Consider the following 26,241-nt stretch of genomic DNA (forward strand, 5'->3'; position numbering starts at 1 on the left):
GAGGTTGCAGGTTCAATTCCCAGTCAGCACACATACCTGGGTTGTGGGCTAAGTCTCTAGTTGAGGGTTTACAAGAGGCAACTGATCTACGGTTCTCTCACACATTGTGTTTCTCTCCTTCTCTTTCTCCCTCCCTTCTCTCTAAAAACAAATAAAATTTTAAGAAAGGAAAAGAACTGAACAGTTAACATAGGAAAGTTAGACACAAAAGCGATTTTCACAACATTCCCCAATTTCTCCTCTCATTTTTCCTTACATATTTTATTTATTTATTTTCAGAGAAAAGGGGAGGGAGGGAGAAAGAGACTCATTGATCCATGCGTTCGAGAAACATCGATTGGTTGCCTCTTACATACCCCCCAGCTGGGGACCTGGCCCACAACCCAGGCACGTGCCCTGACTGAAATCGAACCAATCTCTTGGTTTGCAGGCCGGCACTCATCCGCTGATCCACACCAGCCAGGGCCTTTCCTCTCATTTTAATGCTCTCATACTTATAATTTATACAGCCATTGATTATAACCTACGTCTGTTATTATTACCTTGATCCTATGTATTTTTCAAAATACATATTTGACCAAACATCAGTGGCTTTAGAATCTTATTTTCAAACTTTCCCAGAAATAGTACTTTTTTGTAGGACTTCTCCTACCTCCTTTAAAGACTGTTAACGCTGTAAAAAATACCAGAGCTTGAATCCTGTAGGACCATTCCAAGTTTAGTCCATTGTTTCTCCTAAACATGCCATTTTTCCTAGCACCTCTTTCTCAGTTTATCGGTGGATATATTTATGAAGAAATTTAATCTAGATGTGGTTGATAAACCTTGTCATTAAAAGGTATTTTAGAAGCCACTTTATTATATAATGAACATTTCTCGAATTTATTTCATTGAAATTCTTTTCCTAAAGTAGCGATTTAATTTTACTTTTGGCAAATACTTCTCCAAGGTTGAGCTAAGTTTTGAATGTAGTGATTTTGCGTAGAAGCTAAATATAGCATTTAGCAGTATCCTACTTCAAGTTGAAATCCAAGTGAACTTTTAAAGGTCTTAATAAATTTATTGGCCTCTCCCAAGCCCCAAACTCTGATATTACAAAATGCCAAAAGAGGTGGGCAAACAGGAGACTGATTCTTTTAAAAAAAATGTTTTAATGCATATAGCCATTTTTCCCCTTGACCCTCCCCCACCAAAATGAAAAGGACTTACCGTAATCCTGTGGAAACTTTAGAAATCTTTGTTTTTCTTCCCCCCCATCTCCCTGCTTACATATTTTAAATGCCACCCGATATGGCAAACAAATGTAAATGATGTCCTTTCAAAGTTCACTGGCTTCCTCTCCGAAGTCATCTAAATTCTGGAGCCGTAATCCAGACCATCAGATACAAAGGTGAGGCTTTGTACTTGGGAAACATCAAGTTCCTTAGCGTGATCAAGGGGAACCACAAGAGTGTTTTTTTCCAGTTTCTGGAAGGAATTGTATTCCTCCTTTAACTGAATCAGGATGGGGTTTTAGTCCAGGAGAATGGAAACTCCTCAAGGGGACTCTGGGTCTGTAGGGCCTGGTGTAGGGAAAGGTGTATGACGCCACAGGCCCTCCAGCCTGGGAGCGAGAGCACTGCTCTCAGGACCAGCCCACACAGAGCCCCTCCCGTGGGCCTTCTCAGCCCTGCCCCGTTGCGCTTCAGCTTCCTGCCTCTCTTGACTTCTCCCGAATACCATACCCAGTGTGTGAAAAAGCCCCTTGTCTCTTGGTGAAGTGTACTGATGTATTGTAAAATGCTTGATGGTTTCGAATCCTAGATTAGCAGCAGTTTTTAACAGACCTCCATTCCATGGAAAGATATTCTCAATAGATGCAGATCCCAGTAGGCACCTGAGGAGAGCTCTGCCGTCGGAGAGTCTCACCTCCTTAGCAGGGCACGCAGGCCTTGCGTGGTCCCCCTCTGCTCCCTGTCCCTAGCTGCCAGGCTCCTCGGCCCTCAGCTCCTGGGAGTCTGTGCCGATGCCTCAGGTGGCCTCTTTGCCTCTGTGCTTTTTGCTCATTGTGCCCATTCCCTGGCTGTAAGTTTATTCCTTTTGCAAATTAGCTGCTTGTCCTTCAGAAGTCACCTTAGCTGTCTCCTCCCCTGGAAAGCCTGTCTGACTGTCCAGAGGTGGGTTAATCGCCCTCCTGGGCTGGTTGCTTCTGTAGAATTGTGTTGACTCCTTGGGAGAAAACCCGTCATCCAGTATTGAAATTGCCAGTTACTTCTTCATCTCCCTCACAGTGTGTAAGCTTCTTGAGCAATAAAACTAGGCTATGCGTAGTGTTAGATGCATGGTAGGTATTTAATAAATATAATACTTGTTAAATTAGTTCTTGCTTCATTTCGGATACTAACTGGCCAAAATCTATATACCCTGAAACTTCCACTCACTGGCCTGTTCTTACTCCCGGGGCCTCAGGAAACAGGTCCAATCCCACTTTTACATGCTAGGCCTTCAGAATCTAGGGTTTTGAGGAATGGCTACCCAGAAAGAATGAGCTATTCCAGAGAATGCTCTCTTGTACCTTTGAAAGTGCATACTTGTTTATGGAACAGCTGTCAGAGGCAGGGGTGTAGAGGATAGCTTTCCTTCTGAAGAATGGTCTGCAAAGATCGTATGTTTTTTGTTCTAATCAATGCAGGAAGACCCGTAGTAGTGCAGATACTGACTACATTCAGGGAAGGTGATAGCTATAAGAAGTTCTTCAAAGTGACTCTACTGAGAACAATTTTTTAGCTTTATTTATTGTTAATACTGTGACTTTGAAGAATGAGAAGCCCTGAAGCTTTTGAAAGACACACAGCTGTAGGAAAGCCACTGGAAGCTATGTGGCTACTTCTTAGGTGAATTACTTCCAGGCAAATGGAAGAATAATGAGTTTTAAAGTTCAGTGGTAAGAATAACTTTGCTTGAGAAATCATTGCACAACAAAGGAAACCATCAACAAAATAAAAAGACACCCCACAGAATGGAAGAGCCTATTTGCTGATACATCTGATAAGGGGTTAATATCCAGAACTTATAAAGAACTTTAAAAACTCAACACCCAAAAAAGAAAAGCACTTTAGTTAAAAAATGGGCAAAGGACCTGAATAGACACTTCTCCAAAGAGGACATACAAATGGCCAACAGACATATGAAAAGATGCTCAATATCACTAATCATCAGAGAAATGCATATGAAAACCACAATGAGCTATCATCTTACACCTGTCAGAGTGGCCGTCATCAATGAATCAACAAACAAGTGCTGGTGAGGATGTGGAGAAAGGGGAACCCTTTTGTGCTGTTGGTGGGAATGCAGATTGGTGAAGCCACTGTGGAAAGCAGTATGGAGGTACCTCAAAAAATTAAAAATGTGTCTGCCTTTTGACCCCGTGATCCCACTTCTGGGAATAGATACGAATGAACCCAAAACACTAATTCGAAAGATCACAAGCGCTGTTATGTTCACTGCAGTGTTATTTACCATCGCCATTTTATGGAAGCAGCCAAGTGTCCAGCAGTAGGTGAGTGGATAAGACGGCTGGGGGACATTGACGCAATGGAATTCTACTTGGAGGTGAAAAAGAAGAAAATTTTACCCTTTGCTACAGCATGAATGGACATGGAGAACGTTATGCTAAGAGAAATAGGCCAGTCAGAGAAAGACAAATACTATATGATTTTACTCCTGTGTGGAATCTAGTGAACGAACTGAACTAATGAGCAGAATGGAGACAGACTCAGAGAGGGCAGGCTGACAGCTTGGGGATGGGGGTTAGGGAGTGGGCGGAATGAGTGCAAAAGGAAAAGGACTCACAGATGTGGACAACAGTGTGGTGATTGGGGGGCGGGATATAAGGAGAATAAATGGTAATGGAAAAGTACCATAAACAAGAATTTAAAAAAAGAAATCACAGTCAATTTTATGCGGCCAAAGGTGAGTTGAAGGTATGTGGTGGATATGGGAAGAAGGAAGGAAGGAGTAAATGGAAATTCTTGGTATGGTTAGGAGAGTTGTCTTTGATGCAGAAGAAATTGAGAGCTATTGGAGATTGTAAAAAGGGAATTACATTATCAGAAAGATCTCAGCAGTGAGTTCCGAAGGAGATACGGCTTTGTTTTAGGCGTTTTGTCATCCAAGAAACATTAAACGATTGAAAGTGTATCACCCTAAGCGTCAGGGTGATGATTCAGACAGCGCTCGGTGGCTCCGTCCTAAAAAGGGCATGTTAGCCTGTTCTTCTGACACAGGCTTCTAAGAAGCGTTCCCAGCGCTGCCCCCACCTCTGCTAACTCCCAGCACCATCTGCCCCTTTGGGCTCAATGCTCATCTAAAGATACTCGAGTGCGGCAAAAATAACTTTTCCAACAAAACCTGAGACAAATTACTGTAAACTGGGGGGAAGGCTCCTCGTTTCTATGTTTGCAGCAGGGACAGGAGTGAGCTGGTGCAGTCTCCCCACCGTGGAAGCCCAGCCCCAGCCGAGATCCCGCCGCTGCCCCCGGCGGCCTTTTCTGGGGCTCCCAGCCTTGCCCTGAATGAGCTTTGTTCTCCTTGCCCCCAACCACTGGCTCTCCAGGTGTCTGAACTAAACTTCCTCCTCTTGTGTCTTTTCCTGAATTCTCATGAAAGATCCAAAGACTTTCTCCTTCTTCTGTGAGACGTTTGTAAACTCTGATCAAGCCACCCACTCGTTGGCCCACAGCCATTGGTTGCATCCAGAGCCTCAGGCTAATCTTTCCTTAACTTACCCTCTGAGCCCCACAGCGTATGTGCTGTGGGCTTTATGATCTGTTTACCAGACTGTTCCCAGCCCCTGCATCCCGTGCGGGGCCCCAGCACTGTGTGAGAAAAGAAAAACTTGGAGGGAATCCAACGTGAGAAAATGATTGAAAGTTCGGAGCGAGGAGTTGCTCCGAGGAAAGGCTGGAGGGGCTGGGTGGGTTTGGCCCTGGGAAGACACAGATGGAAGAGAGAGGTTGAGAGAACAGCCTGAAGTCCTTTTGCTTATTTCATCGTCACCATAGTTATAATAACATCCATGAAGACACTACAAAGTATTAATCCTTGTTTAGTGATGGACTGTGCAGAATGTTACGTTGCTTAGGGCAGAGGTGCTCAGTCTCTTCTGCAGGATTTTGCTCCCTGTGTTTTCTCTCTCTCTCTCTCTCATTTGCTGTGAGGTTCAACGGCGAGGAGAGGCGAGCCGATGTTGCATGGGGCTTGTAGGATGGGGGAGAGTGGGGCTCCCGCCTGCTGGGCTCTGGGTGGGGGGGGCAGAACACACACCAAATCTTGCTTCCTACCACAGTGGGTCATTAGGTCTTACCTGGTTCTGAGAGCTGGTAAAACCTGGAGTCAGTAGGTAATGTGAGACCTTGGGGAATCTTCAAGAATGGGAAGTTTGGTGGTGGTGGTGATGGTGATGAGGATAGCAACAAGAGCTTTTATTCGTTTAAGATACTCCATTGAGCTCTTTGTGTTCATTATCTCATTTACTCTTTGTGACAACTTATTATAAAAGTACAATTATTATCTTCATTTTACAAATGAGGAGTCAGGCCCAGATTGCTTTAAAAATGTGTCCAGGGTTGTAATTGGTAAGTGGCCCATCTGGGGTTTAAAGCTGGTCTGTCTGGCCAGAGTCTTAATGTGGTTTTGTTTTTCTTAAACTTTATTGAGATACAATTCACATACCATGCAATTCAATTTTCTTTGTATTACCTTATTACTTTTTAAAATTGTGGTAAAATATATATGCCATAAAATGTGCCATTAGAGCCATTTTAAGTGTACAATTCAGTGGCATTACTTATTCACAATGCTTTGCAACTATTAACGCTGTTTCCAGAGCTGTTTCCAGAGCTTTTTCGTTGCCTCAAACAGAAGCTAACCATTATGCAGTAACTCCCTGTTACCTCCGCCTCGAGCCCCAATCATCTCTGATCTGCTTGTATCTCTGTGAATCTGCCTGTCCTCGAAATTTCATGAAAGTAGACTTAGAATATTCGTTTTAATGTCTGGCGTCTTTCTCTTAGCACACTCTTTCAGGGTTCGCCAGTCTTGTAACGTGTTAGAATTTCATTCCTTTGTTTTGGTACATACACCACGTTTTGTCTGGCCACTCCCCTGCCGGTGGACACTGGAGTCCTTCCCACCTTTGTGCTGTTGCGCAGAGCACAGGTTTTAACCGGCACGGATGATACCACATCAGGTGAGGGGACACCCTGGGACCGAATCTCGACCTCAGACCAGGGCAGCGCATCACGTGACAGAGACTCCACCCTCCCCTGGCATTTTGTAGTATTTGCAAGAGGCGGGCGAACCCGGGTTGTGAAATTCGTGTCTTCACACACGGTTGTGGGAGCTGGGACACAGCACTCAGGCCCTCCCCCTGTCTCTCTCGGTCTCTGGGGCGGAAGCAACAGGGTCTGCCCTTCAGGGCTCTTTGAAGGCAAATAGTACGTGGTTGTCACGTTTTGAATAGCTCCTTTGCTGGGGTTTAGCTATTTTCTTCTATTTTTGCTGACATGGAATTCAATGGGTGTGAAATGAAGAGAATTTTCAGCCTTCATATTCAAATTGTTTGTAATGTTTTCTTTTTTTTTTTCCATCTCACAAAGGGTTCTTATGTCCCCTTGTGTGTTTACCCCTTAAACTGTAGGAATAGTATGTGGCTATGGTAGAAATTCGTAAAGCATAATGAGCAAAAAAAGTAAAATCCACTATCCAGAGTTAATCACAATAGTATTAAATGTGTGTTATATATTACAAGCCTTCAAAATCCTTTATATATCTCATTGAATTCTCTAGATAACCTGTGAGGACAGGAACTACCCTCGCCCCTCCCTCTTTAATCGTCATCAGATGAGGAAATTTGGTCTTGAAGAAGTTGCTGCTTTACCTGAGCTCACGTAGCTGATAAGTGGTTCACAGCTACGGCTCCCTATGCCAGTTCCTCGTGCAAAGCGTGTGCGTGTGTGTGTGTGTGTGTGTGTGTGTGTGTTCATGGGATTGCACTACATACACACGTTCTGCAACCTGTTTTCTCTCTCCACCGAGTGCCTTGTTAATATCTTTCCATATTTGTAAACGTAGCTCTCACACATCATCATTTTCCGTAGCTATGATATGCCATCTTACAGTTACCTAGCCCCTAGATTTGAACATTAAGGTCCTCCTCAATTTTTTGTTTGTTTTTATTTTAACCTCACATGACCATTGACCTAGTGCTGATTCCAAATTTGTGAGGGGAATCTCGCTGGAACTGGGATCGCTTGGACATGCCCTTTCTACTCTAAAACATCCTGGGAGCTGGCCCTGGAGGGGAAGCAGCCTTGCAGACGCCTGGGCTCCTGTGCAGATCAGCCAGCCGGCTTTCCTACTGGGCTCCGCCCACCCAGATCTCCCTAGCTTGCCTTTCAGACTGGAGCTGGAAAGACACTTCACCGACAGGCAGCGCTTTAGCATCTGAAGGTGATCTGTCAATCATCCGACACCTGAGAGCCTTCTGAGACAGAGTTGCTTATCATTCCCCCAAAGGAAAAGGCTGGGCCTAAACCTGCCCAGCTTCTTTTGGTATTTCAGTGCTTCTGACCAGGTTAGGGTGTCCCGTTCTCAGATGATCTCTCCGTGTCATTCATGTCCCAGGAGTGAGTATGACCTTCAGGAATGAGGGGTGGTGGTAGAGTACACATTAGTACTTGCCAAGTTTGCACTGTTTATCTTGCTGGAGAGTCAACAGCACGACTGTTAACCTCCTGCACAATTAAGGTCTAGGCTTTTTGTTATGGTTGGTTATTAAATTCTGTGGTTAAATCTTTCTGATTTTTATGAGGCAGGGAGATGGGAAAAAAGGAAAGAAAGTTGGGAGGCTGCGCAGCAGCACCCCCTGGAGCTCCTGTCACTTGGGGGTCCTGCAGCCGATGGAAGGGGCGATGGGGGGGAGGCGCAGGCCAGTCTCCACCGGGACTTGGCCAGTTTTATTTATGGGGTTAAATGGACCTTTTGGGCAGATCAGATTCCCTTTGAGGAGTTGAAGGGCAATGAGACTTCTTTTAAAGAAAGCTTTCTGCTCTTAAAAGAGCCATGTCGTTATTTTAAACATTAAAAAAGTACACTTTTAATATGTTGTTAACAAAGCTTTATCTTAGCGCAACCATCAACTTATTCCCAGTGAAAAGAGCTAACCAGTAAGCATGAGACACAGAGGAATGAGGAAGGAACGGTTAAACCCGAGAAGCAGCGCACATTCCAAAGCACCACTCCTGTCGCCTCCTCCGCGCAGGTACAGCCCCGACAACTTAACAAGCCAGGGCGCTTTCTTGTAACAGGAGAGATCTTCTGTAGTCCAGACAGCGTCGTGTGCGCCCCCAGATGCCGTCCTCACGGTCTTGCCTGTGTCAGTGTTGACTGTCATTGGCTACCCAACACCCTATGATACTGTGCAGTTACTGTGTGCGTCTCAGATTCTCATTTACTTATTTTGGTTAACCTGTGCAATCCTCCGTATTTACACCTGAGGAAACGGGGACTCAGAGAAATTGGGTAAAGTGCCCAATGTTGTACAGCCAGCAATATTTACAACTAAAAGGCTTCAAGAGGAGAAACGGTGGTTCGGGTTTCGGGTGGAACTTGAGTCATTTTCACCCCATTTCTGGGATTGCCTCCTGTGCAGCACTGATACAAGAAGGTCGTTTGTTCTCCTCTTGTCCATTTCCTTTTTAGTGACCATTTGTGACTCCCTGAAGAGTTTACAGTTCTTCTGGCACTTTCCAGATGGGAGACCACATCTTCCTGAGAGCCTGCCATTGTGAAGTTAATATGGAGTTTTCATTTTCAAATAGTTATTTTCAAATACATACTTCTCTCCACTCTACCCAGGATCACCAAAATACACGTAATTAAATAAAGTTTACCTTTAAAGCTTGTAAATCATGAGGACACCTGTGGCTCAGCAGCACTGTGCCAGATTTGGGCTGGAAAAATGAAAGATGGTGGTATTCAGGTAGCGTTGGCGCACAGATTAAATCTTTGTTGAAGACATTACCAGAGAAGTAAAACAATTGGAGAGAGAATAGTGACTTAAGCACCTTTTTGGGATACTGTAGGATTTATTCATTCATTTATTTATTTAGGGGCAGCCTTTACCTTGAAGAACTGGCTTAGTCTCTCTTTATTTTTCACTGGAGACTGCCCAGTTACTCTGCCCATGTTGTGGCCTCATGGTTCAGCGTCTCAGGAAACGTCTTCCTCGGTTCCGTCGTAGACCGTGCAGGTGGAATGATCCTTTGGTGATAATGTTGGGGGGGAGGGAAGCAGTACACAGCAACAGATGTTTCTGCAAGTGGAGTTTGCTTTGTACTCAAGATTTAATCTGAAGCCGCCAAGTTATGAAACTGGACAAATCAAGAAAGGAGAGTTTGGAGGAGATGAGAAAGGAGGGCACGTTTCCGAATGTCCTGTCCGCCAACAACTCTGTTACCTGCAGACTGTAAGCTCTGGGTCTCCCGATGGCCTTGCTCTTACAGGCTTTGCATAGTTCATGTTGAAGTGGTTGGTCTCTAGACTTGTCATATTTAACTGATTGATTTTTCATATTCAAGTGATAGATTTCCAGTGTCTCTGAAGGAGATGTTAAAATACCTTAGCTCAGAGAAATGTTTAGCAGCCTTCGTTAGCCTTGTGGTACTAAAACATGTGATTCTGCATAAAAACGACCTTCTTCAGGGTGATGATGGTGACAGTGGTCATCATCAGTGGTCACTGAGGCCACGTTTAAAGTATTTCAAATGATGGCCACCGTGGTGCCACCAAGGACAGGTGTCCCGTTATTTTGTGTCTTCCCTCCCCTTCTGCAAGTGCCATTCAGAGGCTGGGACAGGAATGGTTGGTGAAAGCCTGCTCACTGGTGGGACTGCTTTGATATTTGTCCCACACAGTTTGGCTGCCACACTGCTGGCTTTGATGGGCCCCGGCCTGGTGCCCTCTGGCTGCATCGGTCTCGCCGCCCGGAGGCTGGCAATGCGGTGGGGGTGCTGCGGGTGCTGGGGGGAGGTTGGTAAAGTGCCTGAGGCACCTCAGGAAGGTGATGCAATGTTGCATGCACAGCTCCCTCTCTGTTAGTTCATGGACTTCTTCGGTTTTATAACTTAAATTTTTAAGAGTCTAATTTATAGCACAACCTGTGAAACTAGGGAAAAACAATACTAAATCTCTTAAGCTGTTTGTCGCTAGAGATGATGGCATTTCGCTACAGTAGGTCTTTATCGCCTATATAAAACTGTGACCATTTTTTGCCTATGGGTTTTTCTTTTCAGTAATTGGAATGGCCTCGTGGGATACAGAATGCTAGCATACCTAGTGCCTGTTTTTTGTTACTTCCATAGAGATGGATAAATTTTCTTGAGTTCTAGAGAGTATGCTTGGGACTCTTTGATACAGCCATTTATACTAAACCCAAAACTATTTTCAGAACAGCGGACTGTAGACCAGGGCTGATCTGACATTTGAGAAAACCACGAGGGGGAAGTAGGGTTTACCGAAGTGTGCTGGTGCGGCCCACCTACCTCTCATCTCGGCAGTTTTGGCAGCCAGGGTACTATGTTCTGCCAATGGCTTGTGAATATTCATTCTTGACATTACCTGTGGATGAATCAAACGTATATGGCCCATGGCCAGCCAGTGAACACAGTTGGGGAACCAAAGAGTGTGTGTATTTGCTGAGCTTGTGAAGAAGCAGAAGGCCTCAGGAGATGAGAGAAAGGGCTGGACTCAGACTCACATCTCCACTGAGAAATTCCTCACGTGGCCTACAGGCCACTGTGCTCATGTGGGTGTGTCTGCATTTGTGTTATTTGCTCTGTAAGATATATTTGGAAGTTCTGATTCATCATTTCTCTAAATCATTTCAATCTCTTTGAAACTGATAGCTGTGACAAGTTATTAAAGTGTCTGCCTTTTTTTATCCAGGACTGGAACTTGTGTGGATTTAGACTGACATTTTCTTAAAAGTCAAGGAAATGTGCTGAAGTTTAAATCATTACGTTGACAAAGTATTTCTCAATTTACATACTCTTGACAGTGTAATAAGTTTCATGAGCTTGGTAAGATCGGATTTAACACACTTTCATTGATACCTTTTGTGTGCCAGACACAGATGCTGGCAGTGGGAGATTACAACTTTATTTAGTTTTGCTTTTAATGATGGTTTCCAGTGTTGTCATAGTTCAAGTTTGTACAAACATGACTCTTCCTTTTGGGACTATATATTCAAACATCATTAAAACACAACAAGGTGTACCAAGGTCCTTAAAAAATACCCATCGCATTTGACATAGGTGATCTGCTCAGAATTTATCTCAAAGGGGAGGGGGAAGTTGTACTCAGAGATGTATGCCTCACACAGTACTATTAAAAATTATGAGTCGTTTAAGCATTGTCCCAATGCGGCAAGGTTGTGGTTGATCCCAGTCAGGGCACATACAAGAAGCAACTGGTGAATCCATAAATAAGTAGTAAAACAAATCAGTTTTTCTCTTCCTCCCTCTCTCTCTCTCTCTCTCTGTCTCTCTCTGTCTTTCTCTGTCTCTCTCTCTCTCTCTCTCTCTTTCTCCTCTCCCTGTCCTATCCCTCTGCCTTCCTCCCCTTCCTCTCTAAAGACAATAAAGACTTTAAAAAAAATAAAAATTAGGAATATCTGCTGCATAAGACACACAGCGCTAGGCCCTGGGGATGTGGTGAGCACAACCAACACAGGCCCTGTGCCCCAGGAGTGTAGTGTTTAATAGGATAGTTTTGTGAGTGATCCATCTACAGAATTATGTTTAGGCAGCATTTTCATTACAAAACACCTGTGCCTCCACATATACTTGTAATACCGCTCCCTTCCTAGTTTTCCTCCCTCACCAAATCATACATGCATTCCCCAAAAGCTGAGGGGCAAGTGGGAGTTTTACTGAAACGCTGAATATTCTTTAAATGGAGGAAGACGTTTCGTTTCCTTCTTCTCTACTCCCCCGGGTATTCTCAGTGAAGCACAGATTGTTGGCGTTCCTCACACATCACCCCTGCGCTCCAGTTCTGCAGTGCCTCGCACCTTCTTTCTCCCTTGCTCAGTGCTTACGTGCGCACAGGGTGTCTCCTAACCAGTTTTTGTAAAACTCATGCCAAAATTACCTTATGGGTAGGCTTTGCCTTTTTTATTACAAATTTTAAAAATAAATTTCATAATCAGATATTGTCATGAGCTGCAAAGCAGGTCAAAATGGTCACGTTTTCGGCTTAGGCTCTGTGTTACCCATCCATTCTAAGGCAGCATTTAGTCTGTTTGTCTTTGACGGCAGTGACATGTCTCTCCTACTTTGATTTGGAAGTTAGGCTGTGTTTGGGGAGGGTGTTTGGCTAGAAAAAAAGCACCATCCTAAGACAGTTGTTTCAGACCTTGAACTTGGGAGCCTCACTGCTCACCTTCAAATCATGGCTGTGAGCCCCTGGCACCTTCCCTTTGTGACGTGGGGATAGTGACAGGACCTGGCTCACAAGGATGTTGTGGGAAACAAGTAGGTCAAAGTGCACAGGGCATTTTGCACAAAGAATGCGCTGTGTAAGTGTCCTTATTGTTACCATTTGGTGGGAGGACAGGCTGGCTGACAAGCCACGCTGCCCCTCAGATGCACAGCACAGACATCCATGTACAGTCTCTACCACGAATGGCAGAGGCTGCGTAGCCAATGAAGGAGGCAGAAGACACACTTCAGTGGCCATTGTGGTTCTGAGGAGGAGAGGGTGTGACAAAAGGGAGGGTATTTCCACCTGGGAAGTGTTCAAGCGCCCACTCTGTGCCCGGCGCTGTGGAAGGGCACGCTGGGGAATACGGCTGAGCCACGTTCCACCCTCGTGCTGCTCACGAAGCTCTGCAGCAGTGTGGAGCTGGCTGAAGGCTTTTATGTGGCCTGTATGTTACAAAACCTGTGCTTTCTGGAAATACAGCTCTTGCCAAACATCCAGAATCGATGGCAGTCATTACGAGCTCCAGGCTCTCAGAGCAGCGGGCAAACACCCTCAGAGTTCACCTGCCTGTGTCTGGGAAGGGAATTGCTTGGGGAAGCTGTGGGTAACCCTCACCTCCGCAGCTGGAGGACTCGAGGAGGAAGAGGAATGGAACTGTCTCGTTGTGATGAGCACGAGTAGTAGAGGACAGTAGAGGCTGAAGGAACCGTTTTCTTCCAGCTCATGCTCTGGGTCCCCTTCACCTCTCAGATCGGGGTCAGGTCCTTCCAGACTGGCTCCGCAGCGGTGCTGGCTCCTTCCTGGATGTGAAACAGCTGCAAGGACTGCAGAGGCAGAAAGTCGCTGACTGGAGGGAGGTGACTCTGGGCCAGCTGAGTCAGGACCCACTTGGTTTAGGAATTTCCTCGGCATATTTATTTTGTGGGTCTCGGCTGGCCTTTCCCGCAGTAAGCTTGAAGAGTTGCTTCAGGAATATGTGTTACAAGAGAAAAATCGGAGGAGAGAGTGTGGAAGGTATTGAGAAGCCAGTTTAAAAGTCAGCAGACTGTTGAAGCAATCCGGGTGAGAACCTGCAACCTGCATGTGGGTGGTGGGAGTGCGGACAGAGAGGAAAAGGTGGGGAGAGGGGCACAGAGGGGCAGAGAAGTGAGGGGTGTGGGTTCTGGGCTCCTGTGACTTTGGTTCACGTCCTGCTCCCATCACTTGCTGTGAGTCGTCAGGTTAGTGACCAGACCTCTCTGTGCCTCTGCTTCATCCTGATTTGAGGGACTAACGTTGGCGCCTCCCACAAGGAGCACTAGCTCGGTGTGGGGCACCTAAAGTGTGCTCAGCATACGCCAGCTGCTGTAGTACTGCCGCGAATGCCGTTATCACTGGTGCCTTGGCCGTGTTATTAGGACCCAGCAGTTGTTTGGCCATGGGAAATGGGGGGAGGTAAGAGGAGTTGGTTTATGAGTAACCAACTCCTCTTGGGTGAGTTCAGTTTGTGTGTTTGGGAGGCCTGCACTGGAGGAGATCAGAGCTGTAGGCTTGTGTACTGTCCTAAATAGAATTAACCATTGAGGCATTGGAAGTGGCCACAGACTGGGATGATGAGCAGTTAGAAGTAGAGGGTCGAGCACAGACTCGATTTCTCCTGGCATCCCCAGCACTTCGTATGGTTGGTTTCCTGCGCCAGGTCCTCTCCACCTTCCCCGGCGCTTACCTTCTTGGGGAGCCGGGGAAGGTGGGTGACCTTTGTGGGGACTGTAGTTTTCCAACCAGTCACCACCAACTGGGTGGCTGAAAACCAGAAAAATCTATTCTGTCACAGTTTTGGAGGCCAGAAATCTGAACACAGGGCATCAGCAGTATTTTTTCAGGAGGCCGTGAAGGAGGAACTGTCCCATGCCTCTCTCCAGGCCCACCCTACATCAGAAAGATTTCATCTTAAATAATTACATTTGCAAAATTCCTGCTTTTAAAAGAGGTTACACTCTGAGGTTCCAAGTAAATGTGAATTTTGGGAGGACACTGTTCAACCCACTGCTGCCGGGGGTGTGCTCTGTGCTGGGCCTCCGAAGCTGGGCGTGGGTGCGTGCGTTCTTGGCTGCAGCACCAGAAAAGAGTGCCCTAGTGGGGCGTTCCCCCCCACCCCCACCCCAAATCAGCCTCGTGTGGCTGGTTTCCGAATGGTTCACCTGACAGACACGGGTCAACCACTTGCGGAGGTATGGGGGTGGGAGTTGCTTCCTTAAAACAACTCTTGACTCGTTTTTCTTATTTCAAAATCTATTTTTTTCCCTATAAAAATGGAATTTTTCATCTTATATGGGCCTTCTGTGTCATGATTGCTGTTTTCCTGGCCAAATTCTTCATGTGTCTGGCAAGCTCTCCTAGAGGACTCTGTCCCTGAGTTTCTTCTAGTAAATTGAGTGTTTAAAAGCTAGAGGTGAAGACCACCCGCACTCCAGGGGCCTGCCATCACCACCAGTAGTGGGGGCACCCCTGCTCCAGGAACATTGCCCAGGGCAGGGTGAGGGTGTGGAAGGAAACCTGAGCTGAGACGAGAGACCTCGGTTCTGGCCCCGTTCAGACAGTTCCAGTTAGCTGTGAGACCGAAGGCAGATCCTTTGTCATTGTTAAAATGCGACACCTGTTTCTACCTCTTTCCTCTCATCAGGGCTGTTAACAAGGCTCCTGACGTGCAAGTCCTTGGCTGTGGATAAAGCATATGCACAGATAAGGTGTTAGTAAAACAGGGTGGAGTGTCATCTTATTTAAGAATGGCGTTTACGTGCTCTCACATCCGTGCTCCTTCCGTGTGTGCTTCTCTCCCGCACAGGATTGAGGTAACCTAAAGTTTTATCACTCCCTCCTCTGAAGAACAGGATGGAAACACATTTTTTTCTCTATGCATTTTATCAAGCGTAGAACAAATGGGTGACTTTGTGATGCCTTCTGACACACTGTGCTATAGGCACTGGGGTGAGCAAGACGAGGAAGCTGCAGTCCTGGAGGTAACTGCTGTGCGTGGAGCTGCGGGTGCAGCAAACACAGAACATGCTTCCCTCCACCGTCCAAATCAGTCGAGTCTTTGGAAGAATGAGGAAGAGTTAGGCCAGGTGAAGGGAGGGGAGGAGAACACCTGGGTAGAGGGAACAGGTGTGTGTACAAGGCCTGGAAGTGGGAGGAAACCTGGTGTGGTCAAGCAGTGAAAGTGACTGATCCTAGACTGTGAGGGAAAGCTGGGGATGGAGGTGGGGTCTTCTAGTTCATGGAGTCTGGGGTTCGGGCACTGTTCAAAGAGCAAGGAATCACAGATTTTAAGTGGGAGAGTGACATTACTGGATTGTGTATTTTAGAGCTTGTCCTGGCCACCGTGTAATGGCCCAGGGGACTGCGGGGGGGCTTCCAGTAATCCAATGGTGGTGAACATCAGTGGATGGTGAGGTGGATTAACGGGGACCCTGGAAGAAGACCGAGTGTGAGGGAGAATCGGGAGACCACCAGGTCTTGGGCTTGGACAACTGAGTAGCTAGCACCTTGGACTGAAATCTGGAACTGAGGAGCACAGGCATTGGAGGGAGTGTGTTTAGTTTAGACATGCTAAACATGAGATTGCTGTGCAATATTTCCAAATAGAAGTATCCTGTAGCAAAGTAAATACAGTACTGATTTAAGGTTCTTGGACCTTGTGTTCTCAACTAGACTCTGGTGAAGGCCATTACAGATTCTTACTGTTCCTGCTTCTCTAGGTTGCTCCTGAGAGTCATTCATCATTATCTCTATTTTCAGTTGTGATCTTAGACTGGAAGCCTCGCCTTCTGCATCTTTGTTTCCTCATCTAAAGGGAAACTGCAGCTCGGCCTGGTGTGGCTTAGTTGGTTGTGTGTCATTCCGCAAAGTGAAAGGTCACCAGTTCTGTCCTTGGTCAATGCACATTTGAGAGGCAACTAACTGGTCGATGTTTCTTTCCCTGTCCTTCTCCCTTCCTTCCCCTCTCTAAAAATAAATATATAGTCCTGGCTGGTGTGGCTCAGTGGATTGAGTGCCAGCTTGCAAACCAAGGGGTCACCAGTTCAATTCCCAGTCAGGGCACATGCCTCCGTTGAGGGCCAGGTCCCTAGTTGGCAACTATTCAGTGTTTCTCTGCACATTGATGTTTCTCTCCCTTCTTTCTCTTCTGTCTAAAAATAAGTAAAATCTTTTTTAAAAAAATACCTTTTTTAAAAAAAATAAAGTGAGACCATGGACAAGATGATCTTCAGAGTTCCTAGGGTTTAAATCTTCACCAGAGACCTCACTTCTTTCTTTTCAAAGAGATTGGGGGGTGGAATTTGGGGAGATTTCTAGTTTTCGTTCATCAGAATCCAGTGTGCGCTCTTCCATTTGCATATTTTTATGCTAAGAAAAGGCCTCTCCAGTTGTGTGTTGTGAGTCCTCAACAGCGTTATCCTCAGAGGTGCAAAAGGAGAAATGATGTAGTGAGATCTGAGGCGATGGGAAAGGAAGGACCAAGCCTCTCAGAGGGCTTGGACTGAGCCCAGACAACAAGCCCCGCCTTGCTGATCTCTTTTGGCTCCCGGGGGTCCTGGCTCTCTCTGGGTGAGGTGGGTAAGAAAGAGCCTCTTTTCTCAGGGGGAATCTTAGCCCTCCCTAAAGTCCATTTTGTTCCAACCAGCCCAGGGCAGCAAACTTTCCCTTCCATTCTAAGCCTTCCCATTCTCTGAAGTTCAAGCAGGATGGGCGTTGTCTGCTCCATCAGGTGGGCGCCCACATGCCAGGCCCGTGCTGTGGAAAAAACTCGTGTCTTGCTGTTGTAAGTTGCTAAGATTGCGTTAGCAACCTAAAGGAATATACAAATGCAAAAAGCCCATTCCACTTACTGCTCTCTTTGACCAAAGGAGAGTGTAGGTTTTCCGAGTCCTCAGCCTCATACTGAAATGTAGGTGCCCCACAAAAGCTCACTCGAGGTCTCCATCGGCCCCAAAGTACTAAAGCCCGTGGTGAGCAGGAGAGCCTGTTTGTGCCACCCCAGGCCTTGCTTTGTCTTTGTTCCTTCCCTTGTCCCGGCGGCTGCACGTGGCCCGCCCGCCCTCTCAGACAGGTTTCCAGGGGCTGCAGGCAGGAGTCCAGACCTCAGATTTTTGAAGAGGAGCTTACTTTAAAAGCGGGTCCCTGGGTGAGAGCAGCTGTCAAAGCAGTTTTCAGACTGTGTGCTCTGGGACCGGGTGTGCCTTGGGGGGGGGGGGGACTGTCACCGGGGGTACGGTCCTTCAGGCTTCCTCTACCACCACCACCTAGTCCATCAAAATAGCTGTACTTTTATGGGAAAGAGTTTGGCGGGGCGGGGGGCGAAATTAGTTCAAGGAAAGGGTTCCACTGCTTTTATTTTTAACTTTGGAATTACTGCTCTGGTTTGAGCCTCCTGTTGCTCGTGTGTGTGCATGAGTGCTTGTGCTCACGCAAAGGACAGAGAGGAAGGACAAATGCTGCAGAGATGGGGAAATTTTAGATCTTGTTCCTGTGGGTATTTTCTAAGTTCCTTTAGCAAAGAAAACAGTAGTATATCTTTTAAGTTTTAGACCTTTCTATTGGGTACCATTGAATAGAGCAAGCATTCTTATTACATGCTATGTAGCCAAGTCTCAGAGCTGGCCCAGGGTGCAGACTTGCGTAAGGCCTGGGTCCTTGAGAATGCATTAGACAGCACCCTCCCCCGCCTTGTTCTCCCTGAATTCACCGGTGCCGAATGTCTCTGTTGACTCGTTTTGACCGAGTGACCCGCGGCGTGCTGCACGTCTCTTAACATCTACAGTAACTCCGTCTGATTCCCTTCACAAGAGGAGAGAGGAGATATGATGAAATGGGCGCGAGTGCAGGTTCAGCCTAATCTCTTAGGCCGCTGCTTCACTACTTGACTAAACCCGTGCTTAGCAGCTTTGGGTTTAGGGCACAGGTGGCAAATGCAAGGCCCGCGCATGGCCTGGTGCATTGCTTCTACCTGGTGGCAGCCTTGCTCCCGCTTAACTGTTAAGGAGTGGTTACATTTATACAGTCCTAACATTACGTTCGGCCCTGTGAAGGCTACTGTGAGGCTGATGGGGCCCTCGGTGAAAATGAGTTTGACACTCCCCTGGTTTAGGGGGTTTGGAAGCAAACCCCCGATTTCTGCTGGGCTAGGTTTTGTGCAAATGTTATTTAGTGAATTGTCTCTGAGCATCAGTATAGACCCAGTGGGAAGTAGTGCTTTCAGATGAAAATGTGGAAATGTCTGGAAATCATAAATTACTTTCATTCGGCTGAGCCTGAAATGCCGACTCCATCTCATCTCCATTATTTATTTCTCTCTCTAGGATCAGGCATCTTAAAAGGCATTTCAGCCTTAAAACTTTTCTGAAGAAGCAGGCGTTGATCATGTCGAAGCTCCCACTGAGCCAGCTGGTGCCGGGCAGCTGGATGAGGACCTCAGCCCTCCGTGGGGGCTGAGCCTCTGCCTTCCCAGTGGGGCCGGCTGAGTGTGGCAGCTGCGAACCTGCGTTTGCTGGGTCTTGGGACTCTCTTGACTTTTTGAAAAGACTCAGAATGTCTTAAAATAGCGTGGTAGCTGGCGTAGCAGCAGCAATAATAGCTTGTTGTTCCTGAGAACGGTTGTTTCAGTCCGAGGCACTGGTTCTGGTGGCACTTGGTTTCCCGGAGCTGGGCTCCCACAGGACCGGCTCCCAGGGAAATCTCATGGTCTCACAGTGACAAGGGTCCGTGAGCGTTCTTGCAGCCCCTGCCAGGGGTTTCCTTCGAGACCCCTGCGCCCTGCAGTGGCGGTGTAGACTGGTCGTTGCCGAGGGGCTTATGCTGCTGCTGTTTCCCTCCCCCAGGAAAAACTGTCCGTTCCGGCCTGTGGCCTAGGCTCTCCAGCCGAGCACTGTTTGTTCCTGCACCACGTCCCGAGGAGGTGGTCTTAACTGCCTTGTTGTGGGTGTCAGGGGGAGGGTGTCGGGACACGGCCGGCCAGCACAGTGTAGCACAGCACATGGTCGGGATCCCCAAGCTGCCCTCTGAAGGGGAGGGGGTGGTCACTGGCTGGCTCTGGAAACCTTTGCCCACCCCTGGCCCCCAGAGGCTCCACTTCCCACTCAGCCAAGCAGTTTTCTGTTTCTCGCCCCCTTCCGATGCTGAAGACCCTGCCCAGAGCCAGAGTTGGGGGGGGGGGGCGACAGCGAGCCCAGGGGAGGCCTGCAGTGAGCGGGCGGGCAGGGTGGCTTCTTGGATGGGGGAAGGAGGGGAGCGAGCCTCTTCTCCTGGGCTCCCCCGTGCTGTAGACTTCTGGAAAGTCACTAATGGCTTAATCAAGTCACCTTCTCCTGACTCCCTCAGCATGCCGGGGAGCACCCTTGACCTGCTTGATTTCAGATTTTGACAGGTGATAAAAGCGCCTTTCCAGATGCCTCACAGCGTTTGGATTCCTAACTACTGACTGGTGTTATTTTTGCCTCTGCCGAGATGCTCCCTTGTGTTTGCTGTTACTTTACTTGTTTGCTTCCTGATGCTTTCTGAGGCCCAGACACTTGCCCTTCAACTTGGCAAGCTGCAGCTTGACCTGAATGGAATTGGAGCTGCACCAGGAACATTTAGACCAGTCAGTTGGCAACTGGACTCACTTCTTTTCCCTAGAAAATTACAGCCGGGATAAACAGCACCTGTGAACATTTCTCTTTGCATCTTTGTGGCCTTAACCTTTAATCAGGATACTCAAGGCTTTTTATTTCCATTTTCTGAATTTTTAACAACGTACATGCTGTGTAGGCACAATGACTGGTTCTGTGCTTCTGGGCACCAAATGTGAAATGTTTAATGATCACAACTTATTTGTCTATTGATTACACCGATTAGCAGAAAAGTCCTCCGGTTCTTCTGGTCTGTTGGGGCCCTGACAGGAAGCCGTTGTACTCCCAAAGGCTCTGCGGCAGATTTTCACGAGATGCCTCCTGCTGCTGCTTGTTCTTCCTCTTCCCCTTTGAGGACCACCACACTTGCTGTTTCATACAGGAAATCCCTGCTGTCTGTGGGCCCCCCGGCTCCAGCTGGAAAGACATCCCAGTGTCCCAGGGAGAGCCTGGCCTGGGCCCTGAGCAGGCCGGGCAGGCAGCAGAGGCGTATTGCCCTCTCACTGTGTGTTTCCCATCCACTCGCTCAGGTTTGGGGACCAAAGCCAACAGGTTATTAAACGAACGAGAGTAATTTGAGTGCTGGCATTGATTGGGGCTCGGGGTTACCGGGTGTTTTGTTCTGATTTGAAACCAGCTGTTTGATAACCACTAACTCTCCCCTTATTCTTTTCTTGCAGATGAGCTCACAGTGCCTGCACTTTACCCCAGTAGCCCTGAAGTGTGGGCCCCGTACCCTCTGTACCCAGCGGAGTTAGCGCCTGCTCTACCTACTCCTGCTTTCACCTACCCCGCTTCCCTGCATGCCCAGGTAATTTACACCCATCGGCCACGACTGCACGCACTCCACCCCAGTCCTTTCAAACCTGGTTCCCCAGAGCGCACCATACAACTAACACCTGCCCAGCTAACAGAGCCGCCTGTGGGACTGATGATCCCCTCTAAATCCAGCTGCCGCTCCTCCGGGACTCCTGAGGATCATCTGACAGCAATGTGATCACCCACTGCCTGATGTTTGCCCCGAACGGCACCTCTGTCTTCCTTAATGATCTCACCCTCATGGCACACACGAGACACTGGGCCCAGAGGACCTCCCCCAGCTCCCAGCCAGCGAGAGGGTGTCCCCAGAGCTTAGATGTGTGTGTGCCTTGTCGTGTGGAGGGGCTGCAGAGGGGACGGTGCAGGAGTTACGTGTCTGTGTGTTTCTGCGTGTGGAGAGATTTTACTTGCGTGTTCTCTGAGATCTAGTGACCAAAGGGGAATGTTGGGAGCACACGCTACCTGAGAGACCAAGGGTCCTTTCTTCCATGTTCCAGAAACCCTGAGGAAAAGGGGGTCCTATGTAGTGTGTAGAATGTAACTACAGGTCGTGGTAGAGACCTTTGTTCTGACCAGCTTTTTTTTTTTTTTTTTAAGTTAAGAATACCCTGATTTTAATAAACTTTTTTTTTCTCACAACAATTACTGCTTACCTACCAACCCTTTTTCTCCTCTTGGAGAGAAAAGCTTTGCTTTTAGTACAAGTAGTAATAATCAATGTTACAATTCAGAGCAATCAATAGCAAATCAGATAGAAAGAGTCAAGATTTCATTTGTCTAACTGCATGTGTAACTCCTCTAAAAGCAAGAAAGCCTGGTTTTTAAGAAAATGTTGGCTTGGACAGGAGGGGTTTTCGTTTGTTTTGCTTTGTGTTCATTTGCAAGGCTGGATGGAATAAACAGCTTCCCGGAGTACTGTTCCTTCTGACATTAAACTTGGATGTGTAGGGCTCACCACACTGTGCAAGGCCCTACAGGCAGCCCCAGTGAGGGTTCCCACGGCCACGCGCGGCAGCAGTGCTGTGGGCTGTCCATTCTTCCGTTCTCTTTGCGCTGAGCTGTCGGGGCTCCATGTGCGCATTTGATGGCCTGGCTCCCTGGGCACCAGGCAGGCCACGCGGAGACGGCCTTGGTGCCGCTGGGTCCCAGTGATTTCCCGCTGTGCGGGGGGGGAGATAGCACGCAGTGGGAGTGGTGGAGGAAAATGTAGTGGGTACTTGGTACAGAAAATAAAGGAACAGGCTGATTCTAAGAGATCGCCCATTCCTACAATAGATGAGCTGTGTTTTTTCTTTTTCTTTCTTTCTTTGCTTCTCTAGCCCCTGGTCTCTTTGCCTTTTGTCCATGTCAGTGCCTGGCCACCCCAGAAATGGCAGGTACAAGGAGAAGGGATCAACCTGTGGGTACCTTCTGCCATCCTCCTGCTCGGGGTGGGCTCAGAGGTGACTTTGTAGGTGACTTGGAACAACTCCAGGAGCCCCCGCCCCCCCGCTTTGTGCCCCATGTGCCCCACCCCTGCCATCTGTGGCTGTGTCTCCCCCTCGCCCCCCTCTCCCTCCTCTTCCTCTTGCTACCTGGTCTGGACCTGGATCAGTTGACCGTCAGGAGAGTGTTCATAGACACCAGGAAAGAGCAAAGTGCGTAGGCTCTCGAGTGTCCGTGGCTCTGGGTAGTCAGCACAAAGCCTTTCACCATTGCCCTGGAAAAGCAAGATTTGCGAGTGGCCAGGGAGGACTGGGAATAGTGGCTCTCAGCCACAACACCTGGGCAATCTGCCTTTACTTCTGCACATAATGGATGGAACCGAAAGTGGCATCTGGGGATGTGGTGAGAAAAGGAGCTGACGAGTCCTTGAAGATTAGGAAGCCCACGCTGTTGGGAGAAGGCAGGGAGAGACAGGGCCGAGACTAGGTGGACTCGGCCACGAGACTTACGGGGCGTGTTGCCCGGGTGGCCCCTGCCCCTGGGAGCTCGTACTTGATCCGGAGGCTTTCCCAACCCGGAAGCCACCTGGCTGTGCCACGTGGGTCCTAGAGCCGGTGGGACTCTCATCCGATCCCAGTGAGGTCCTTGTGCTCAACCCCACGTCTTGATGCTAGTCATTCCCAGTGCAACCTTGGGTTCTGTATCTTAAAGACTCGTGACCAGATATGGTGATTTAAATTTTCTGGTCCTGTACGAACACCATAGAACAGATTGGCAGAGGCTTTACAGATGAGGAAACAGACTGGAGAAGATGGAGTCACCCGGAGTCGAAGGCGGCTCTGCCCTGGCTAGAGCCAGGTCCCCTGACCCTCGGGCCTCGCTCTTTCCCTGCCTCAGTGCTGGCTCTGCCAAGACCTGCTCTGTGATGGAGTTTTGGAAAGGCCTCACTCCAGGGGCTCCTTGGACCTTTCTCCTCTAAGTAGATGAGAAGCCGATAAGAAGAGACTTGGAGGCAAAGACCAGGGAACCAGAACTTAACCTGGGAGAGTTGTCGTGACCCGGAGGTAGCGCAGTGGGGAGACCCCGCGGAGCACATCCGTAGTTGAGAATCCCACTGTGTCTTGGAAATCTTACTATCTGTCTTTGAAGAAGCTTTTAAATGATTTTGCTTTTCTCAGCAGTGTTGTGCTCTATTTTGAGACATGGATATTTTTTTTTCTTCTAGTGTTTCTGTCCTGAGGCAAAGCCCAACACACCTGTCTTTTGTCCACTTCTCCAGCAAATTAGATTGGTCTCTGGGAATATGTTTGTAACGTACCAACCTACTGCAGACCAGCAGAGGGAGCTCCCAGGCTGAATTTGTTTGTTAGCTATTTCCGCCCCCCCCCCCTTTTGCCAAAACGATTTCTTGATAACATTGGAGAGAATTCAATAAAAATTTTAATCAGAGCAAAAATGATCTCCAGGAGACTACGGCGTGTTGTTTTCATGATGACATGATGCTGGAGCTGAGGGGGTGCCTCTGGCTGCAGTTGTGGGGGAGTGGGCCCAGTGACACTAAGCGCCCGTGCCGAGGGGGCAGGACTCAGACCCTCCGGGGAGACTGCGAGCTGAGGCCTCCCTGCCGCTGCTCCCGTCTGTCTTCTTGGGCTCCCAGACCATCCCGAGCTGCGTATTGGAAGATCCTCATTCCTGCATCTGTGGGTCGCATCCATCAGGAGACCGCGCTTCAGCGAGATGGTGTGTGTAGGTAGTGGAAGCCTGTTTGAAGCAAACAGTGTGTTGTCCTCCCACCCTTTCAAGAAGGAGGAGCAGTGAGGAGGCAGAAACTGGTGGAAAACGAGTTGAATCACATGTCTAGTTCTGCCCTGCCTTTGGGCGGTGGCCTGTATCTCCGTCTCCAAATTGAGGACACTTATTTGATACCAAATTCCATTTTTTAAAAAGAATTACAGGATCTATGGTGGTAAGACTGTGAGCCCCGAATCTGCCTTATTTTTATTGAGATGAAAAACCACTCGGTGCGGCGCACCTCTGATTTCTAAGAAGACCATTAATATTTTTAGACACGATCATCCTGTTTATTTTCAAGGTCATTGGTAATTCAAATTTATTAGCTACATTATGTAAGTCCCCGAGAACAGGAGAGGAAGTTTTCCTCTGTGGCCCTTCAGAACATGCTACTCTGAAGAGGATACCCAGCTGTGCCTGTCACTTCTTAGTCACCTATCTCGGCTTTTTTAAGTCTGGGCTCATTTTCGCCTCCAGTCTCGTCGTCGGTGGGGCAATGGGAAAGTCTGCAGAGCACAGGCCTCCCTATGTTCTAGAAAGAGCATGCCGTGTGCCCTTGGCCAGGGTCCTGTTCTCGGGCCGGAACTTTTGCAGGTAAGTAGGACTGAAGAGCCGGGCCTGGCTGCCTGCTCTTCAGAGGCCCCCTCGGCCCCAAACAACAGTGGACCCTTTCGCTGGGCCGCTGGGCCGCTTTGGGCTTGGACTGAGACACATCACCTGCATGTGAACAAAAGGTTGTCAGACCATAACACAGACTTCGCAGGGGCAGGACATGCCCCTTGGGAGGTCCCTTAGGACACACTGGAAAAATTTAAAGGTTAAATCCAAAATAAAGGCATCAACAGGCCATGGGAAAAGGGACACGACAAGCCGAGAGGGAAGACCACAGGGGAGAGAGAGGCCTGGGACCGATCTCCGGATGGCCCGGCAGTAGGGCTGGGCCCGCCGCTGCCCCCACCGCTGCCCCCACGTCCAGGCACACACCGAGCCGTACCGTGCGGACCTCCAAGAACGGCATTGTAAACCTTTTTTTTTCTCTCTCAAATTTTTGATTAAGTATATTCTCTGTCACTGTGGAGAATAGTAAGGGGAAGAGTACATAAGAACGTCTCTTTTGGGATGGGGTGTCAGTGAAGTACAGAGACCAGGAGGAGGAGGTTCTTGAGGGAGGCAGGGGCAGGGCAGTGTGAGTGGACTCACGCCAGCCCGAGGCCTCAGTGACGTGGCAGCTGTCCCTGGCCTGGCCACCAGCTGGGGCTCCCAGAAGGGCTTGCACGTTTCAGCGTCCCGCTCCGGTTCAGACGGCAGAGCCAGTGTTATACTGGTGGTTGGTCCTGGGCGGGGGGAACCGGTGAATAAAACCCCTCTGGGACCCTTGAAAGGCAGCCTCAGCCCCTCTCCAGCGAGCCAGCCCCCCAAAGTGAGGGAGGAGTCATGAGGTTTGAGGCTTTCCGTACCTCACAGGTGGCATCAGCCCTTAGCCCCTGCCGTTCTTGTCTTGGAGGCCTGGCTGTCCCAAAGGTGTGTTTGCCGAGACTGCAGGAGGGCACAGCTCTGAAGGGCCGCAGTTACCTCGGGGTCTTCAAAGCAAGGCTTTGCGTTGTCTTCAGATGCAAATGACACTGTTCATCCTCGGGCGTTTATTTTTGTGTCTAAACCTGCAGCTCTGGAGGTCAGGCTGTGAGGAGAACCCACCCTTGGTGCTCCTGAACGTGCTAGAATGTTGTTTCGGGTCTTGTTCAGCTTTCTGGTCATCTAGGAGCATCTTCACCCCTGTAGGAGAACAGGGGTCAGGGAGGCCAGGCAATGTGAGCAGGAGGCGGTGCATCTTACGGTTATTGGGAGCCCAGAGCCCCTTGTCATTCCCGGTCCCCTTTCCTGGGCGGTTTCCCTGCTGGCTCCGTGAGGCCTGGCCTGCGCCCTTCAGGAGACCTCTGAGTCCCCGGCGGTAGCACAGGGTTGTAAGTGCAGGTCATGGAGTCGACTGGGCAGATGCAGCTCTGCCTCCTGTGCTGTGTGACCTTCACTGAACAAG

General features: G+C 48.5%; 1 protein-coding gene across 10 annotated transcripts in view; it reads left to right on the forward strand.

Annotated features, from left to right (window-relative positions):
- The window catches only part of RBPMS (RNA binding protein, mRNA processing factor), a 164,168-nt gene that overhangs the window by 115,146 nt on the left and 22,781 nt on the right, over positions 1 to 26,241 (forward strand). For 6 of the 10 annotated variants that reach the window (XM_037055301.1, XM_037055300.1, XM_037055304.1 and 3 more), the window contains exon 6: positions 20,852 to 20,982. The exons of 2 other annotated variants lie outside the window; for them this stretch is intronic. In XM_037055301.1, coding sequence (XP_036911196.1) covers positions 20,852 to 20,982 — 131 coding nt within the window. Of the gene's footprint in view, positions 1 to 20,851; positions 20,983 to 21,122; positions 21,567 to 23,640; positions 23,801 to 26,241 lie in introns of those variants that run through there. 2 more of the 10 variants (XM_037055302.1, XM_037055308.1) reach the window with 2 other exon arrangements.

This window comes from Sturnira hondurensis, unplaced genomic scaffold (assembly GCF_014824575.4).
Source record: "Sturnira hondurensis isolate 20B ecotype Veracruz unplaced genomic scaffold, ASM1482457v3 Scaffold0008640, whole genome shotgun sequence".
Classification (NCBI taxonomy): domain Eukaryota; kingdom Metazoa; phylum Chordata; class Mammalia; order Chiroptera; family Phyllostomidae; genus Sturnira; species Sturnira hondurensis.